This window comes from Tetrao urogallus (assembly GCF_951394365.1).
Source record: "Tetrao urogallus genome assembly, chromosome: 1".
Classification (NCBI taxonomy): Eukaryota; Metazoa; Chordata; class Aves; order Galliformes; family Phasianidae; genus Tetrao; species Tetrao urogallus.
In genome coordinates, this window is record NC_136813.1 from 152,548,359 (window position 1) to 152,568,771 (window position 20,413).

Here is a 20,413-nt window from a genome sequence, read left to right on the forward strand (position 1 = left end):
CCCTAGATCATCTTTCTTCATCTACAACTCACAATTTTCAGATAACAAAACACATTTCTACCTTAAAAATATATAAACCTGTTTGTGACACAGAAAGATTGGGTAGTTATACTTTTTCATTTGAGTAACTTTGAAGAAAGTAATCTGCATATCTGGGGCAGAATGAATGAAATATAGAGATATTTTTTGTATCAGCATTTGAGTGCACAGATGAATAAAAGATGCAACAGATGTTTTTTAAAAGAATACCACATCAAGTAATGGTCTGCAAAATGTTTTGATGCTTTCACACGTATTATAAATTACACCACAAGAAGTTTTGAATATAGGAATGCTGATTAACCGACAGCAGTATGTGCTTCAAAAATTATAAAAACTAAGAAAGGAAAAAAATACAATTATTTCTCAGTGTTTGTATTCCTAAAACTTTTGCTATTTTTCTCTTTTTACCAGATATTTCAGATTCTTTTCAATAAAAAAATAATGTCTACTATATCACTCTTCCTTCTGTGAACATTCATCTCTCTAAAATCTTCATCTGCTATTGCAATTATCTCCTTTTCACTGTGTAACTGTTTTTGACCTCAAATTCATTCTTCCTTCCTGGAATTCAGGTGTTTACCACTCATGATTAAAATGCCTTAAGACCATAGTTTTGTTTTATTTTTTTTGGCTCCCCTTCTTCTCCCTATTTTCTTCCCTACTTTTTGTCTTCTACATTATGATCTATTTCAGGGTGACTCACATCACTAATAAAATTTCACCTACTTAGTTTATTCTGTGTCAGTAGTTAACATACTTCAGCCTCTCCCAGATGTGTTATCTTTCTGAACTCTTATTATTAGATTATGCGAAAGCTGAATCTTTTTATGGAGTTTCCTAAACCACTGAAATTGTACAAATTTCAGCTTCTGAATTCAAGGAAAACAAAATTTTATACTTGGGACTTCACAAATATTCTTTCCTCTTTCACTGCTTGTTCCTGCCTTCTGTAGCACCACTACTGTTGGTCAATAGCAATCAGTACTGATAAATAGCCAATTAGTTATTCTTGATTTGTTCGGTACCCCATCTTGAAACAAATTCAGGTCTTTATATTCAATGATACACTTTTAAGACACTTTATTGAATTCTCTCTATTTATATTGCAATATTGCCAATTAATTCTTCATTCAGCATTTTCTGGTTATTTATTTCACCACAGCTGTCTGATAATACAGATATAGTGCAAACTACAAAATTTTATTCTACATAAAATTGCTTAGATCTTTTTTTGTGGACATAGTACATTCCCCTTCGATATTTTTTTTTTTTTCATAAGCTTTACTTTCCTGACACTGACTTCAAGATAGCTTTAAACTGTTCCTCATGGTCTATCCAACTTGCATGATTTTATGGACAGTCAGTACTTTGCCCACTCCATCATTTATGTTACATGTAATTTCTCATTTGTCTTCTGTAATTTCAGTGTTAACTATATCAGCTTCATTTCATGCCATTCTTTAAGACCTGCACCATCTTTCCGATCTTATCTATAAGCCTAAAGAAATGTTTAATCTGAGTGATGTATCAGAAGCTCTCACATATGCAATTACTGATTTTAATTTTTTTTCTGGTTTTTGACTGTTCTGAAGTGATTCAGGCAGTTACTCTCGTGAAAGGACTTGAAGATCTAATGGGGAAGAGGAAGAAATTAAAAATAAAGTAGTGCAGTGGTTTAATGGTGGCAATCTGCCACCATGAACAGACTTTTAATATATTAATAGCTTCATGTTTGCCAAACTAAGTTGGTTCCTGCTTAAGATTACAAAACAGCTCTAAAAAAAACCTACTGAAGTGATATCCTAACCATAAGGAGGCCAATTCCTGACACAAACTGCTGCCTCCTGCAAACAGCACTCTTCAAGATCCACCCAGGTTTTTACAAGTCTTTTACAGGAAGTATATACTAAGCCTTATAGCACTACGTTGTTCTTTCACATTATTCCCATGTGTAGTACAGGGTGTTCTGTAGACGATGTATTAACCACTTCAGCAACTCAGCATAAGCAATTTTCATCAACAGGGCTGCCAAAAGAATAAATTGAGAGTACAGCTAAGAGATACTCAAAAATCTTTGGATAGTCAAGGCTCTTGAAGAATTAAAGAAATTTAAAAAGTAAAAAATTAAACTACAAAATGTTTTGTCCAGTGTTATCTAGGAGAAAAGGAGTAAGGAGTAAAGTAGGTGGAATCAGATTGAGCCTATGTTTGTTCTTACTGCCTACATTTACATTCTTTATCATTCCCAAAATCTGCCTAGTACAAACTCCATCTCCTGTTCTTCTCATATTCTGTGGCAATTATTAAACCCCCTAGGGATGGAAGCTCCCAACAAAAAATGGAGTTCATATTGCTCAAGAGAAAATGAATAATTCTGTAACTTTTTTTAGTAGATCTTTAGATTTACATCATTTTATAAATTCCCATTTCTTAAGATTAGCATATGCATTCAAGAAACAGTCAAGAACACGCTTAGTTACTCATTATTGAGACAACATTTTCAAGTGACAAAAAATAATCACTTTGTATTGAGGCCAAGTAAGATAAATATAATTCTTTACATTCAATAAACTAATCAAAATGAATTAAGACACCAGATCTTCCACAGAAATTCTTTTAAAAGGAAAAAAATTCCACAGCATATTGTAAGATTTCAGAAGGTTGTAACTACTATGTCGCTCACCATGAAGTATGCAACAAATACAAAGCAAGAGTAAATTTTACTGTGTGATAACCATTAGGGTAAGTTTTATTTATACTGAAGGACTTAGAAGTAGAAGACAGGGACAGAAAAGTCCAAACATGACAAAAAAAATCATTTGAGACTGATTTGTCATAAGAAGGCATCTCTGCCAAGAATAAATAAATAAATAAATAATCAGAAGCAATATTAAGTTTGTAAAGCTGACTTATTCCATATTACCTCATAACTTTCATAAGCAGGAAATTAAAATATGTAATCTTATATCACAGCTTGGGAATGTACATATTAAAAAGTCTTAATTATGTTTATCCTTGATAATAAATATATTCTCTAGATAGTTATCTGAATAATATGTGAATTTATTTTTAAGAACTTACATTCCTCAACACTTTTGATATTCACAAGCATCATATATGATTGATACTTAGCAATGCAGAATAACACTGAAAATAAAATGTAATGAAATTCTTGTGTTAATGTGAATATGTAGTTCAATTATGAATACTTATAAATTGGTCATCAACTCTATTTATTATGTATACATACCATTTTCAGTTTAAAGCTATTTATCCCATGTGGGTGAAATTACTTCTGGCTTACATTCTGATGCTGAATGGAAATAGCTCTTGGCATTTGATGAAGGTACCAGGACAACAATTCCTAGTTTTGTCAGTGCAGTAATGCATAACAGTAGAACAACTTTACATTCTTAAATACATACAAAAAATCTACACAGATTAAGTCCAAGGCTGCTGTTTAATCTACTTTTTCAGTAAGACCCAGAAGTACCACTGAAGATCAGGTCTGCCATTATGTCAAACACTGTATAAACAAGGCTTGATTTAATGCTTATTGAACTGAATGGAAAAAAAAGTCTCAGATAGACTACATCTAAAGGGAGGCAAATCCCAAGTGGGTAAAATTCTTACATATTTATCTTCATTCTTAAAAATAACTATAAATACAAGAGACTTAAAAGGAAAAAAAAATAAATACAGACATCAAATACCAGTTCTTAATAAGTTATATTTAATTGGTTGATACATCACGGAAGAAAATAAACAATGTGAAATTCCACTGTTTCATGGATGCATTCATAAAAGGGAATCTCATTTGTAAAAAAGGACAGGTAGAGGGAAAAAAAGTAAAACAAACAAACAAACAAAAAAACAAACCATGATTTGCTGGAGACTTGCCCCAGGTTAATTATTAATTGATGTGGCTCAAAGAGCTTATCAGTTTTACAGAGTTCTTTACTGAAGTTTTCAGCCTGTAAACACATGAAAAGTGCAGTCACTTAAACACAATATATATGATCTTAGTTAAAAAACACACACTCAAGAGTATTTGGCCCTATAGGAATGCAACTTGATTATATTGATTTTGAAGCAGCTATTGTTACGATGGCATCATATCTATTTATGCAAGGAGGTAGCATTAATTCACCTCACTGAATGAAGAAAAAGGAATAAATTCCTTTTCTGTTCCATTAGTGACTTTTGTTTTGACCTTCATTTAAATTATTTTTAATGAGAAAACAAACAAGCAACCACTCCAGTTTTACTACTGAACATAATTTTATTGTCCCTAAGATTGATTGGTAATATTTCACTCCTAAAGTAGGTGTTTAAATTAGTCTCCTTCTTTCTAAATTTCTGAGCTAAACTGCTCACCAACTGACATATAAATAAGTTAAACAGCATGATGATTCTGAATGGCTAATAAACCTCAAAGTATCATTTGTTTTGTCAGTTGTTCAATTTTGCTTACTTGCAGCTACTTACCTAAGCACTTGAAATTAGCACAGAGTCCAAAAAAGAGTGAAAGTCCATGAAGTACAATTAAGTGAGTGAACATATACTTGATATATTAAAGAACTTCAATAGTTAACCTTATAAAATTTACTACAGAATAAGGCAACAGATACTCAAAGGTTTCACAATTTTGTAAACAAAACAAGATGATTACAATTATATTCACTTACACAAGAATTCTTACAAAAGATACATAAAGCAAAACAAAATACAAAGCAAAATGAAACAATTAAAAACGATTTACTTGACCAAAGTAAATAGGTAGGTAGGATTTGTAGTAGGTAGGATTTGTAATGCTCACTGTTACAAAGAATGAAAAGCATTTTATTAGGAAGTTTGAATGTGAAAAGATAATGCCTTATATTGGAAAACATATTTTGTAAGGAAGATTCTAATATAGTTTCCATTCCATACATGACATATCAATTGTAAAACAAAAGAATCTGAGTAGAAGGGTAACTAGAATTCTTTAAAACAGTTGAAATGGAGAAATATAAAAAAGTATTTACAGAAATTCCCTTAGTGTAACCATAAAAGTGGGCAAGTATTCTATTGCTGAAGCAAGATTTTTCTGCTTCTCTTGTCTGGAAACCTAAATACAGTATATTAGAAACAGTACATTAGAGATACTGATATAGAGGCTTGAAAAAGGTACACAAAATAGGAATGAGAATACAAAAAAATATACTTCAGTAAACAAATAAATTTTTGCCACTTGTAACAGTTCTTAAACTTTCTTTCAAATGTTTAAACTTCTCCACAGTCTACTTCAGCGAATGCATCTAGGAATACTAAAACTGAAGCAACGTCTGAACAGCATCATCATCCTCAAGGCAGCTGGGTCTTTGAACAGAGTCTCCTTCACGATTCTGGTTAGAAGAGAAGGAAAACAGGAGAAAAGAGTACAATGAGGTAGCAAAATAGTCACAAAACCTAGTAATTTTCAATGATACTTAGGAAGTTTTGATTTTACTTACCTTCACCCAAATTCCAATCAGATTCTTCAGTTTTCACCTAACTTGTCATGAATAACTACATCACATAATGCTCAGGGTGCTTGTCAGTACTGTCTCATTGTGCAACTGTATTAATTATGCAACAAAAAAAAGGGAATTCACCTCAAACACTTCTGTAATGAACAAACGCATTACTTATTGGAAGTCACAGAAACATATAATGCTCTCATTGGGGAAACAAAACAAATTTCAAAGAAAGGAATTAGCATGACATATACATAACATGCATGCTTAGTAAAACATTGAAATAGTAGTAACTATTTGCAAAGCAATATATATAAAAAATACTGAGCAGTTTTAATGATACATAAATAAATTATTAAAATTTATTACAAATATTTTTAATAAATATTTCCATTTGCAATAAATGAAATATCTTTGAAAGAGAACACTGAATACAGTGCACACAACTACACAGTATGATGACAGCCTATGCAGTGTTTTAGCATATGCTTGTACTCTGGTCTACAGAGTCTGACAAAACCTAAGAAGGCAGACCTGGCTAAGAGTCAGGAGTCACGCTTATTAAATTGAACTCTCAGGGGTATCATGCAATCAGAGGTCACAATCGAGGCAACAGAAGCAATGTCACGATATCAGAGAAAGGGCCAATTCAGACCTGCTCCCTTACAGGCAGTGAGGTCAGGGCTTGCGGCAAATAACTGTATTAAAGGGGAATATTCTCTGCACACTTTTAGAACTGTCATCTGAACAAACAAAGTCAGGTCATTGGTAGGTTAAATCAGAACTTTATGCCTTAGTAGCACATAGCTTCTTTTCTTTATATATTCTCTACTAATTTCTCAATCACAAAGTATATACCATCAGATACTGAAGCAAATTTAACTTTCAAATTTTTTAAAATTAAATTCTATATTTTATAAAGAGATCTCTGTTATTTTCATAATTTGAAAAATTACTGAGCTTGATACATATGAAAAAATAAAAAGCATGAAAGTGCTTTAGGGAAATGAGTTTCCACAGTCAATTTTAGTAAGCTTGATAATCAGTTTGCTCTTAGAAACCATTTATAAAACTTAAGGTAAATCATATTCTCCTTCCTTAATGACAGTTGTGAAATACAATATTTGAATTAGTTATAAGCACTCCTATGATTCCTTGAAAAATCATCTAACATACATACTGCCTATTTTTATAGATTACATGAAACATGTAATCTGTAGGTACAGGAATTTGCTCTTAGAGTTAGCCTTGAATGGCATGATTTTTTTTAATAACTGGATTTCAATTTAAAAAAAAAATTAATGTTTTGCTTGAAAAATGTTATGTATTACCAAAATAAATTATCTGTCTGACTCACAACAGATAATTATAAAAATATAAAAAGATAGTTATAAAAAAAGAAAATATTAAGAGATGCATCAATATTAAATGCATTGTCATATGAAAAGTAGCCTTATTGGAATACTGTAGATCTCTGACCTTACAAATACTACCAGTTCTCCTTAGCACTCCTATATAATAAGAACTTCTACATAAGAAAACTGAAAAAATATATTCTTAAATCAATGAAAAATTCTGGAATAAAGGCCTCTTAAGTACACTTCTGAAAAGTTTGCAGAGACATTGCTATTAAACATAGCATCATGCTGTGCAACTGAAACAAAATTTGTACCTATAACTGACTCTAAGTATACACTATATTCTTTGTTCATAGCTCCACATATAATGCAAGTACTTTTGCAAGATAAAGTTTTGTGCAATGCAACAGCTGTGATATTTCTATGGACACACTTTTTGTGGCCTATGTTAAAATATAATTCACTTACCAAGACCAATTTAATGCTTGAAATATTTACGCCAGAAAATGCTTGGGATATACCTAAACGTACCTTTTAATGACATCTTCACTAGCAATTTTTTTTTTTTCCAGTGTAAAAAGAATTGCTTGCATTTGGATATTTTTTAGTAAAAGCAAAACAAACAAACAAACAATTTCAATACTGATCACAGTCTCCAGATATCCAAACAAATGGCAATAAATTCAATAATAGTTTTCAATGAGGCTTACTAAATCCAAGTGCTTTAACACTTTATTTTAGAGGAATTTAGCCAAATTTTCTCTCCCTTACCCCCTCCAACCAAATCCATTTGGATTTAACTTGTTTCTAAAATTATCTGTCTTTTGCACTCTAAGACCTGGGTCACAACCTTACTCAGGGACAGGAAATAGTTATCAGGTCATTGAATGGTCAAATGGAAAAGGATTTGAAATGCTTCAGTACTCAGGGGTCTTTTCATCCAAAATGATTGCCTTATGTAGAATAAAATGCTGTGCATCTGAATATGGAGTCAACTTATTTATGCATATACTGGCTGAGCAGATAGCTATACTACTTAGCTTGTGAACACCCACTTCAAGGAAAACAGAAAAAGTAGTGCAAAAAACTCAAAAGATAAAAATAAAACTATCCAAACTATTGAGCTATCTTACTCAACAATGACATAAACTACTTATCAACCTCTGATGACATTTTGAGTGAAATCTCATTCCTTCTGAGCTCTTCACTGGGTAGTCATTAGCAAAATAGCAGTAGTACTTTTTCTTCCCCTTAATGTGAAGTTCCTTTTAGTTAAAGGTTGGTGAATTACTCTGGTGGGAAAGCAAAGGTGACAGAGCTTATATATTGTATAAAAATCTAAATAAGTTTGCTGGAACAAATAATCTCTCTAGGTCAGAGAATATACACCACCACAAATCACAAATCTGCAAAACAACAAAGAGCTAACACACATGCAGGTGAAATATGTGGTGAAAATCGGAAACCCATAATATTAGAACAGTGGAACACTAAAGATTAGAAACACAGTGAGAGTTTATAACAGTAAGTATCTATGGCCAAAACTTTCTACTGAAGAATTTCAGGCAAGGATAAAAATCTTATTATCTCTCTCTCAGAAAAAAAAAAATAAATAAATAAAAATAAAAAAATAAAAAAATCATTTAATGTTAAACTTAAAAATGTTAATAAAAATATCTTATGTTTATATGATTTATAAGTATTCAGATGCTGAACTTTACTGCCTGAATGTACATAAATGACATTTTATGCATTCATTTTTAAACCTACACTATAATTTCAGGATTGCTTCATTCCATGAATAGTGAAAAAAAAAACGTACATTATTATTGATGGACAGGAGGCTGGAAAATTAGGCCCAGATTTTATTTTTTAGTTTTGTTTTATAATAAGAAACTGGACCACTGAAACTATGTAACTGAAGCTTGAGTGCGTGCACTGTAAGGCCCCTGCAGTCCTTTACAACTTTTCAGCGTACCGCTGTTGTGAACTAGGTTTGCACTCTGCCAGCAGAGCAGCTCTGACCCATGGAGAGCACTCCTTCAGATCAACACTGCCTCAGGCTTTACTGCTTTCTCCAAGAAGTCTTACATTTCAGGCATCAAGTTGAATTTCTTCTGGAGATGATTAACCCAAACCCATGACAGATTTTTTCCAAGATATCCAACTCCTTATGTTTATTTTATCCTGGCTCTTTTTGGATGTACTGGACATAAGTAACCTACTCATTTTACATGTTAAAGGGTTGGTGGAGAGCCATTAATTCCTTAAAATGAGAAAATATTTCAATGTGAGAGTTCTGTTGTGTGAGCTCACACTAAATAATAAGAAACAAAGCCAGAGAATTCTGATTTTAAAAGATAGATTCTCTTCCACACTACTTGTTTCTGTAACACATTTTCATCACATTTCATCACACAGACCTTAGATTCTTTAGCAATGTGTAATTCTGTCAATTTTGTCAGTGCCACATGGTTTAAGAAATGGCTTCCCTAATCTGGCATACAAATTTGAAGCCCAGGAGATATGTAATATGTACATCTTACTGTAAACATGGCAATTCTGACAGTAGGACTGCAGGAACATCAGATTTAGAATGTGGTTAATAATCCCTTTCAGACCACAGATAAATTAATGATGATTTAATTTAGAAATGGATGTTTACAAACAACATAAAATTTACAAACCGCCTCCTGGGCGCTGATACTATTTTTTTTCCAATGAAAATAACTAATTTATAAAAGATGAAAACAGCCAACAAAGAGCTATTAGCTACAGTTCAGTGTACTTTTAATTGCCCTTAAATAACTAGTAACTTAAACTTGCTTTACTTAAGTCTAGTTACTTAACTTACTTAAGTATACCTAAAGTTTAATATTAGCATTCTACCCTCAGTGCTTTCTCTTAACTCTCACACAGATATTTAAAAGCACCATTGATCTGAATCAATGTAAATTCTATTTAATAACATACATTTTTTTCTTCAGTGTCGTTAATATAGAATATCTAAGAAATTATTTATCATTATGTTGAAATATTTTAATAAGCCTACATAATTAACTCAAAGGAGATCTTGCAATTACCACTTTCCAAAATCTCAAGTTCTATTTTCCAATTAGCATGAGTAATAACAAACTATAAGAATGCTCTGACACATATTCTCACTTGGAATGACAATGAGTTTCATAATTGTGAAGTACCAGAAAGATGAAAACTAGAAAATATTAAATGGATTTCTGATATTTAGCTTTCAATAAGACATAGCAACAAGATCATTTTAAGTCTTACTCTCCTTCAAGTATGAAGTGTTGTATCTACTTCAATTTGAAGGGAAATGGATAAGTATTTCCATAATGAAAAACAACCTGTAAAGTTAATTATCAAAATCATATTGGTGAAGGATGTTTTAATATACCTATTTTTCACTTTTCAGTGATTAGTCACCAATGAGCGTAAAATGAAAGGAAATATAGTACTACCAATAGGAAGTACAAATTCCCAAGTTGCAGTATCCTGACAACTCTTTCCAATGCCTTTTTAATATAACTAAACTTCCTGGCAATGGTCATCGTATGCATCCCAGGGTGAAGCCAAGTTATATTCTTTCCACTTATTTGAACTGTATGGTACACATATCACTGATGGCTATGACAAAATATGACAAACAAACAAACAAACAAACAAAAACCAACAACATTTTAATAGATTACTTAATCTACTAAATCAATGAGAACATAGTATATGAAATTCTGAGAAACACAGCAATCATTTAGATGAATCATATGCAAATAATAAACACTTAGATAACTTGACTGGACTCTCCCATGTGATCTGTGTCTTTGAACTTACTCTACAGATTGGAATCCAGGTTTTCATTCAACTGAATTGAACAGAAACTATTTGGATGATCCAACAAAACTGTTGAGGTACCCAGATTAAAGAGGACTCCAAAATATGTATACTGTTTCCAAAGATTGTAGCTAAACAATGTGCTAGGCAAGGGGCCTCCTTCTGTAGTTTTCTACTACTGCACCAGGATAAAGCAGTCACACTGTTGGCTGGTAGAAGTAGACATCCTTCCTTTGTATAAATGGAATTACACACCCTGTAATTATCGACCTATGGCTGATAGAAATGCTCAGTTACACATTCAGTCAAGACTAATTGGAACTGCCCAAGAAAAGAATAGCCAAAGACAGATTCTTCTTTCAATTTCTGATTGACTTGATCCAAAATAATTTAGGCCATTTTATACTACATTAATGACTGAAACAGCCTTCAGATAACAAGAGAAGCAGCAGTAAAATTTCCTAAAAACACACTTTGCCATAAAATAGGAAATGAAGGAATTTTTTTTTGGTGTGTGTTTTTTATAACTTTTTCAAGATTTTGAAACCATTGAAATATCACTGTCTACAAAACATATCACGCATATCACACATATCACACATATCAAGCTAGCTTGTGCTAAATGAAACTCAACAACTTGTCTGGAAGCATAACCCAATGACACCAGAAGAAGCAGTATCTCATAATATTTCACACATAATTCCAGGAAATGTCAACCCAAACAAAATCATAGAATCATAGAATCATAGAATCACAAGGTTGGAAATGACCTATGAGATCATCCAGTCCAACTGTCTCCTCATCAGCATTGCTACCACAAGCACTAAACCATATCTCGCAACTCCTCATCCAGATGCCTCTTGAACACTGCCGGGGACGGCGACTCTACACACTCTCTGGGTAGGCCATTCCAGTGCCTGACTACTCTCTCAGAGAAAAAGTTTTTCCTCATATTTAACCTAAACCTCTTCTGATACAACCGGCAGCCATTTCCCCGGGTCCTGTTTGTTGCCTATGAGAAGAGACCAAACCCCTCTTCAGCCCAACCTTCCTTCAGGAAGTTGTACAGTGCAATGAGGTCTCCCCTGAGCCTCTTCTCCAAAGATGTGAAGCTTTCCAGATAACAAGTCAGAGTTTTTGATCAAACCAGTATCTTAAGAGAAGCAGTAGAGCATGCTAGCATTCTCTGTGGCCTAGAAGCTAATATGGTCACTATATATGACCACAGCCCAAAAATACTACTTATTTGAATTTAAGTTTCAACTAACCTATATGACTACATGCATTAAACTAACTTTAAAGAAACTAAAACAGATTGACAGGCAGCATTCATATTATAAAATGCACAATGATACTACAAATGACTAAAGAGTAATTGTTCATAATTTATTTTATTTCAGAACAAATGGAAAAGCATAGAAAGACTATACTATTTAACTCTTGTCAATTTATAGTCAGAGTATATGCATAAATGTGTGTATGCACATATGTATATACGTGCATACACACATACATATACATATACAATACAAACACACATTTAATTGCATTTCCATGCCTTCATACGTTGCTTGTATTTTTAAATGGTATGCTCTTGTTTGTAGGAATAATGCTTCCTTATGTGTTAATGAAGCATGTAATACAAGGGAATTTGCTTATGACTATCTTGTGTGCTATCATGGTACAGATGTGAAAAAAAGGTTCTCTTAGGAGATTATTATAACACTGCTGAATAAAAGATGATGACTCATATTAACAAAATATAAGATATCACTCAAATTTTAAAAGATATTTTCACATATATCTCCTCAATCTCACTATTTTCTTACAATGTGTATATAAAAATAAAAATGCATTAATTGTCTCATAGGATCAAAGAATTCCACAAGTTTTAAAAATTGGATATCAACATTTATTTTCCCTGTCACTTCCTCCTGTTTGGAAACAAGGTGATCTTCATAAAAATCATTCCTTTTACAACACTTTAAACAATTAAGTCTCATGGCCTGGCTATATTTCCATTGTCTAGTAACTGTATACCATTCAATAATCTCTGAAACAATAAACAGTGGAAAATCGTATCTTAACAGATAAAACAATATTTTTATTTAGAGCTGACATTTTAATTATTTATAGACTCAAGACAAACTATATGTAAAAATAAATATGTTTAATTAATGCATAAAGATGCTTTATGTGAGAGATATTAAGCTCATTCCTTTCCACCTTTATTTTATAGCTCTTATTTTTAATTCTTTTTTTCTATTTGTATTGTTAAACACAAGCTAAAGACACAATGAAGACAAAAGACATTCATCCTACACTTTAACTAGATTACCTCCTAAATATTCATTACCATGATGTGTTCCAGTTTGAAAATCTAAAACTGGTCTAATTGTTTCACTTCCGAGGGCATCTCCTTTCAAAAGTAGTGATTCTGTTATTTAACAGATAACATATGTGTACTTACTATTGATGCTAAAGTTTCTTCCCTCATTTCCCACTTTAAAGAAATAAAGTGGGAATGTATAGAACACAGTTTTTTCCTTTTCTTTGAATTATATTTACTAATTTATGCAGGAGACTGACTGGAGTTCACATTTTCTGCCAGAGCATTGACTACCAGTCTGTGAAGGTAAAAGGGATTAAACAGTTACATCCAGGAAGTTTATTTCCTCTGCAAAATGAATTGGACTGTATTCTCTCTTGACTTAGAACATGGTGTCCACAAGTTTTATGGATAAAGAATGAAGTAATTCCAACTTCTTGTTATGGAAATAATTTGCACTGCAGAACAGACCCAAAGAAATTTATTCTAGGAAAAAGAGGAAGAAATGGTTAAAAAGTGAGAGAGGTGAAATAGGAAGGAAATTTTTCTGTGAGCGAGGGCAGAAATGACTGGTGACATAACTCTGAAATCATCACGCAAGTCCTTTGATTTGAAGTAGATAACATGTAAGATGTTATCCAAATTCTAACTTTAAAATATCTGAATTCTGACAGAGGTATGCCAGTTAATGCTCGGTACTGCACTTTAGATTCAGATAAACATTCTGGTGTTTTCTGACCATACTATCTGTAGTAGCAATGCCTCAGGTAAAAGGACAATCTCATATTTTGGTCAAACAGAACAGTTTGTCTTCTTGAAGCTCACCAGATAGCATGTAAGTAAGCATCTTATATAAAGTTGATGAAAGAAGTCATGCTTATTAGCTGTCCAAAGAAGTATAATCATTCTTGAAATGAAAGACAAAGTTCAAGATTGCCAGTACAGCACTTGCCTTTTGATATCTAATCTGCCACAATGCCTTTTCTCCATGTATTAAAAAAACAATTTCTATGATTTTTAGTATATATATATATCAGCTTTCCACAATGAAGAAAACGTTTACAGGCAGAAACAGATAAACCAGTGGCAGGAAAGCTAGGCTAAAGACAGGTTCTTAGTCTGGGATCAAGTTTCTCTCTTTGATATGGCTTTGAACAATCATGCTTATGGTTGAAAGCACACAGAAGCAGTTTGCATGTCCATCATCAGCACACGATGACTTCAACAAATGGTAGCATATAAACATATGCCACTGGAACAGATGAAACTCAATGGAAATTGATCAGCTGGATCTAGTAGGTGGCAGCTCTGCTCATGGCAGAGGAATTGAAGTAGATAATCTCTAAGCATCCTAACAACCCAAGCCCTTCTGTGATTCTGACTTAGTCTATGAAATGGTAAATCAGGCCTCACATATATAGACTCCATATTTTATACAAATTCGTGCTTGAATGCAAGGAAAACAGAGAAGCACACACATCTTTCCTCTTCAGAATTTCACAAGAACTGCTTCCAGCTAAATCTGAGTATGGACTCATGAATGTGAGACAAATGTGGCCCTTCATATAACTAAGTTCATTGACAGAATTCATTTAAGATATACCCAGCTCAGTTGCATACCTGTCTCAGGTTTAACTTCTTTTACTAATCAGTAAATGTGAATTATCTTGTTTTTCTTTTGCCTTATAGAATTGGGAATAAGTAAGGTATTGTATAGTTATGTCATAAAAAATGATAAAATGGCAAAGGTGGCACTTTTCTGAATACAGAATTGAGTTGCATAAGGAATGAAAATAGCAAAAAAGAGCTATAGAAATGCTCATATTCTCAACAGAAGGGTATTTTAAATTTTCACCTGTATTCACATGTATTGAAACCAAAGAGCTTTATCAGTAATTTCATAAGTTAATGAACTAAATTAGCACGTATGGATTTTTGGAAAGCAAATCATTTTTGCTTGTTGAAGTAAACACATTTGCATGTTCAAGCTTTTTTTTTTTTTTTTTTTTTTTTTTGTCTTCTGTCAAATGTTGGATTTTTAGAGAATATTTGTCAAAATTATTGCTTTTAAAAAACTTTATGAATCATCAGGTATAATGGCTACCTTGAGAAAAGATGACTATGAAATGAAAAATTTGAAGTGATATTTCATTTACAAAATTAGCTACTTCATTCCTCTGTGGCATGCTTTTATGTCCTTGAAAGTAAATTAGTAATAATAATAAATAAATAAAAAGTGTGCCAGTTCATTATGAATTAATATCTTGGAACACACTCCCTCAAATGAATTGAAATTGAAATTCTTCACTTCTGTAAGTTGAAACACTGAGGAATTGATAAGGACCTTAAAATCCTACCTTCTTCAATTTCTTCATATTGTTGTATATTTCAAGTAGACTTGTTTAAAAGACATTAGGGGACATATATGCTTATATGCATACAGACAAAGTGAAATTCTTGCTCATACCTTCAAAGTAACCAGCTTTTACAGACTGTATCTTTGGTGGTTTCACATGGAGATGTTTATTTTCATTTTTTTTGAACAACGCCAGGCGCACAGCTGGGTCTAGACGAAAAGAACAAGTTAAAATTAAAGGTCAGTCTTGGCTCATTCATTCCTTCAAGCAGTTTTTCACCTTTTAGACACTTAATAATTGAAAAGACCTTTAAGCGTTGGTTTTATATTCACAGAAGGTTGCATTTTCTAAAAAAAAGCTACATAAATATATGTGTAACTGAGACTCAAGCTCACTGTCCTACCAGAATTTAACACCATTGATCCTTATTTTGCTAGCTTATCTCAAAATTGAAAATAATCTCAATAAATTTGCACAAAATATTTCAAAATTCTGTTTTTAAAGCTTGAAACTCAAGCTTTGAACTCAATATATGACAAGTACTATTTCTAAAAGCTTTGGTCCGTAAGTATTCAGTGGTCTAAATCAAGTTACTTACACCTAAAGAATGTTAACAGAAGGCAGTTTATTAGTTATGTTTTGAGGCTAAACATGCAGACAATAAGATAACAACTTCCAATCCTTACAGAAGTAAAGACATTGGGAAAATATATATATATATATATACATATATATATACACACACACATATATATTTGGCAATCCATAGTGCAGCAGTTTTTGTTGAACTGTGTGTTCTGATAGTGCTAACTTCTCACAAAGCAGCAAAGCAGACTAACTAGAACATAGTTGAAAATATCGATGAAAGTAATTTAGTCCATGCCTACTTCCCGAGGCAGAACCAGTGACACCTTAGACTTTTTTTTAAACTCCAGTTGTCTAGGAAAAAGTTTCTCTTCTTGTGTGATGTTTGCAGCTACCAAATTAATTCAGAAGATGCCAGATTTGAAGTCATTTTACTCTACTTTTACTAACCACATCAGGGAGACTCAATGAAATGACTGAAGAAGTATAGTAAATAAGCTCAATTAATTTTAAGGTGAGAATATTAAAATCATTTATAACTGGATTACTAGCTTTATAGATATATTCATTTTGCACATAAGGACTAATTACATCTGTTTCGGCATTCATCTCAAATAAAAAATAAATCTGTATTAAGTTTGTGATCTTCAGAGTAGCACATTTGAGACAACAGATTGAAGTAAGATTTTGAAAAAAAAAAAGTATTAAAATAATAATATGCTATATTTTAAAAGTTCTGTCTGAACTTTTAAATGACAGAAGTTACAAAGATATTGTAACTAAAGTATAAATTAATATTTTCATACATGTAATATAGATGGTCGTATGAATACTACACATGGATTAGAGTGCAATATGTTTGGAGGCGCTGTTGATAAGATACAGAATTGACAAAAGGACTTCTAAGTTACAAAGGTAGTTGCACTAAAATGAAAGACAGTGTCTTTCTTCCACAGGCAACCAAATACAACGTTTCAAAATTGACTAAAATATCTTAAGATGGAATGTAATTGAGCATTCCCAACCATTTTCAAGTAAAAAAGCAATTTCTACAATAGCACACTGTTTTCCTATGATGGTCTACTGAAGTTGCTCCAATACATTTTTGAAATGTCATTTTCCCTTAATCAAGCTTACCATTCAATTCTGAAAAATCCAGCCAGTACAAAATTAATCTATACCAAGGACTTTCAAGTGAAGTCACGTTAAATTGTTAGAATTATTCTACTTTTCTCAAATATTTACTTGTGCACAAAGACATCAGAAATACATGAACTGAGAACAGAGGGAAATGATGGAAATTGTTTTACTAGGGGATTTCTATCAGAAGATTTATCTCTGAGTCTTTGTGAAATAATCTTTAGGGATTTAACTCAGTGCCAGACTACTGAATTTGTACCTACCTAGATCACCTCATCCATTGCCTACAGCTCTTCTGTTATTAAAAATGAGCCTTTTTCTTTATCTAGTCCCAAATGTAGGCAATATTACAAAGATTAGTTTATAATACCGGTGCTTTTCAGTCTCTGAGAGAGATGGGGAAATGAACTGTATGTATGCTTTGATGACAAGCAATCAAATGTTTCAGATTTCACACAGAGAACTGTTAAAGTGTGCAATAGTTCAAAATCATATAAACATATTCCTGGATTCTTGCATACTCATTTAAATGTGGCTTATTAGACAATTATCTGTGTGGGCAATCTAGAAACCAATGACATAATTTAATACACATTGTCTGGCAGATTTCAAATATAGAAGATTAGTTGGACAAATCCAAGAAATATTATAGAAACAATACGGAGAGAATAGTTACTGCCTGATCTGCCACATTTACTAAACAATGTCATGATAATATGTGAAACTGAAAAAATTCAAAGCTTGCCATAAAACATAGAAAAACATTAGCATGTATCTGTACCAACTTTAAAGAGCTGATAAAGCAAAGTAGCATTGTGACAGATGAGCATCTAACAGAAAATTCAATTTGTAAATTCATATGTAAGAAAGTCTGCATTTTGTTTCATAATTGAACAGCAATTAGAACCATGGGATTCTCATCCAAGGCCTGAATTCCCAGATTGTACTGCTACATGGAATACATAGCAACAACACCAGTAGCTTTTCATTTCTGCTACTAGAAAAATATAGATTAATGGTCATTTACTTAACGTGTAATAAGACATAATATAGTCCCCCAGGTTTTTATTTTGACTGCTGTTAATTTAACAAATTATACTGTATAGTGAGATCATCTGTTCTGGGGTTCTGGGTTTTATACTTCTGTGATTGTTGGTCTTAGTTGTTTTGTTTGCTTGTTTTGTGTTGCTCTGTTGCCTTAAATTCTAAACTCAAAGTAAAAATTATTTTCTGACTCCTATGAAACATCTTAATCATTTTCCTTTGGTTCTAGGAGTTGAGGTCCTCTCCAGCTGGCTTTTGCCTTTTTAAAGACTCTTATGGTAGCAAGAATTACCATCTCATGCTGTCAGTCACTGGTAAGAGAGTTTTCCTTTGGAGAGGAAAAGGATAAACACTAAGTAATACAGTAGTGTAGCAGACACCAGCTGAAAGCCAGACAAGGCTTCCAGATATCTTAAAAGGAACAAAAGTTCACTTTCAGAGTCTAATATAAAATCCAAATAACCTAAGAAATTCAAAGTAAGAAATTCTGTATTGCTGTGCTAATGCATCTTCAGGAAATTTAGAATTGTTACAAATTATAGACAGTTTTTAAGCACATCAAGATGTAGTAATGCCTGCTCTGTTTAGAATTTTCATTAGAATTTCTAAAGAATTTTATGCATCCATGATAAGCAAAAATTTTTCCAAGATTATACCAGTTATATCTGGCTGTTTTTTAGGGGGGGGGCAAAAGTTCTTGCACAATCAAACGACCTTGTTATGGAGATATGAATAATACTACACTAATTTTATTCTAAGGACAACATTTTAATCATAGGAAATAAATGCAAAATTAACCTGAGTAAGTAAATAATTTTAACTTGATTCTGTCATAAGAAAAATATAAGAAGTACAAATTCTAGAAGATATATATATATATATATAAAGAAAAGAGATACACGAGAAAAAAGACAAAGTCTGTTTAATACAGCTGTAAAATACTCATTTTTATCAGAATTTATTTTAAAAAAATGAGTAATTTATCCCTGAAAGAAAATGATGTCTTTATGGACATTTAAAGTGTAACCTGTCTTTACTAAATCACATTCCCCTTTATTCAAATTAATGTTTAATGCTGTGCAAGCAACTTTTTTAAAAGAGATGCTCTATTTTGAGATTTAAGAATAGAAACATCTACTTACTACAATAATTATTTATGTGTTGACTTACCCACATTTTTATTACTGTATTTTCTGGGCTTCATTTTATGGGCCCTCTTCAGCATTAGTTGTGCAGTAGAAATATCTTTAAAACCCCTATGGGAAGGAAATAACATACTAAACACTTCACATATATTACATTAGATCATCTGCAAAGCATTTTATAATGCACTTCTCAAAAAGAGTGTAAGTTTTTAGTACTTTGTATGCATAGTAAAAAATATTACTAATTATACAGATTCCTGCAATGCTTATCTTAAAATTATAATGTACAAAGCTGGTTTCTTAGACACTTTTAAAAGAAACTGCAATAACTTTTACTTTGGTAGAAAATGGATTCTTGAAAAGTGGAACATAAAATAAGCAAGGTATGACAGTCGAATATACTGCACCTATTTCCTACCAGATCTCTTACCAGAAGGAAATAACAGAAAAAGAAGAAAAAAAAAAAAAAAAAAAGAAACAAACAAACAAAAAAGAAACAGAAGTTTAACATACCATTCTTCTGAAATTTTCTCTTCTTTATCAGACCTGAATGAAAACTTTTTTTCTTTTAAGTCAGAGTTCTGTGACATTGTTCCCTTCTCTGAACTGAAAACAAATTATAGGAGCAATATTTAAAGGTTGATTCATAAGAAAGGGTATTGTGTGACTATTTTGCAGCTTTTATTATTATGTATGTTGTTTGTGCCTTTGGAAGCTTGGAGATAATACAAAACAAATCTATTTTAATACTCCAGGAAAACTTTATCTCACAGACTAATAAAAGACTGCCATTAATTTGAAATGTTTACATTTCAATTAATCAAAGCATATTTCAGTCCTTTCTCTCCAAAAGAATACAGCTGTGTAAGAAATCCCTTTTAATCTTTATCTAGTCTTAGAAATATGTATTTCAACATCTACGTGTTATTAGACAAACTCTTTTTTTTTGTGAATTATAGTCAAACACATACTTAAAATGTATGTGTATATCCACATATGCTTAATTAATGAAAAATTATAATTACACTTAAGATACCTAGTTTTTAAGGTAATATCATTTTTAAAA

General features: G+C 32.0%; 1 protein-coding gene across 1 annotated transcript in view; it reads right to left on the reverse strand.

Annotated features, from left to right (window-relative positions):
• Window positions 1–20,413, reverse strand: part of LRRIQ1 (leucine rich repeats and IQ motif containing 1) — a gene marked incomplete at both ends in the record, with an annotated part of 96,926 nt that overhangs the window by 23,669 nt on the left and 52,844 nt on the right. The window contains 3 exons of the mRNA XM_079548931.1: window positions 15,544–15,642; window positions 19,373–19,458; window positions 19,861–19,953. Of these exons, the coding sequence (XP_079405057.1) occupies window positions 15,544–15,642; window positions 19,373–19,458; window positions 19,861–19,953 (278 nt within the window). The remainder of the gene's footprint in view (window positions 1–15,543; window positions 15,643–19,372; window positions 19,459–19,860; window positions 19,954–20,413) is intronic.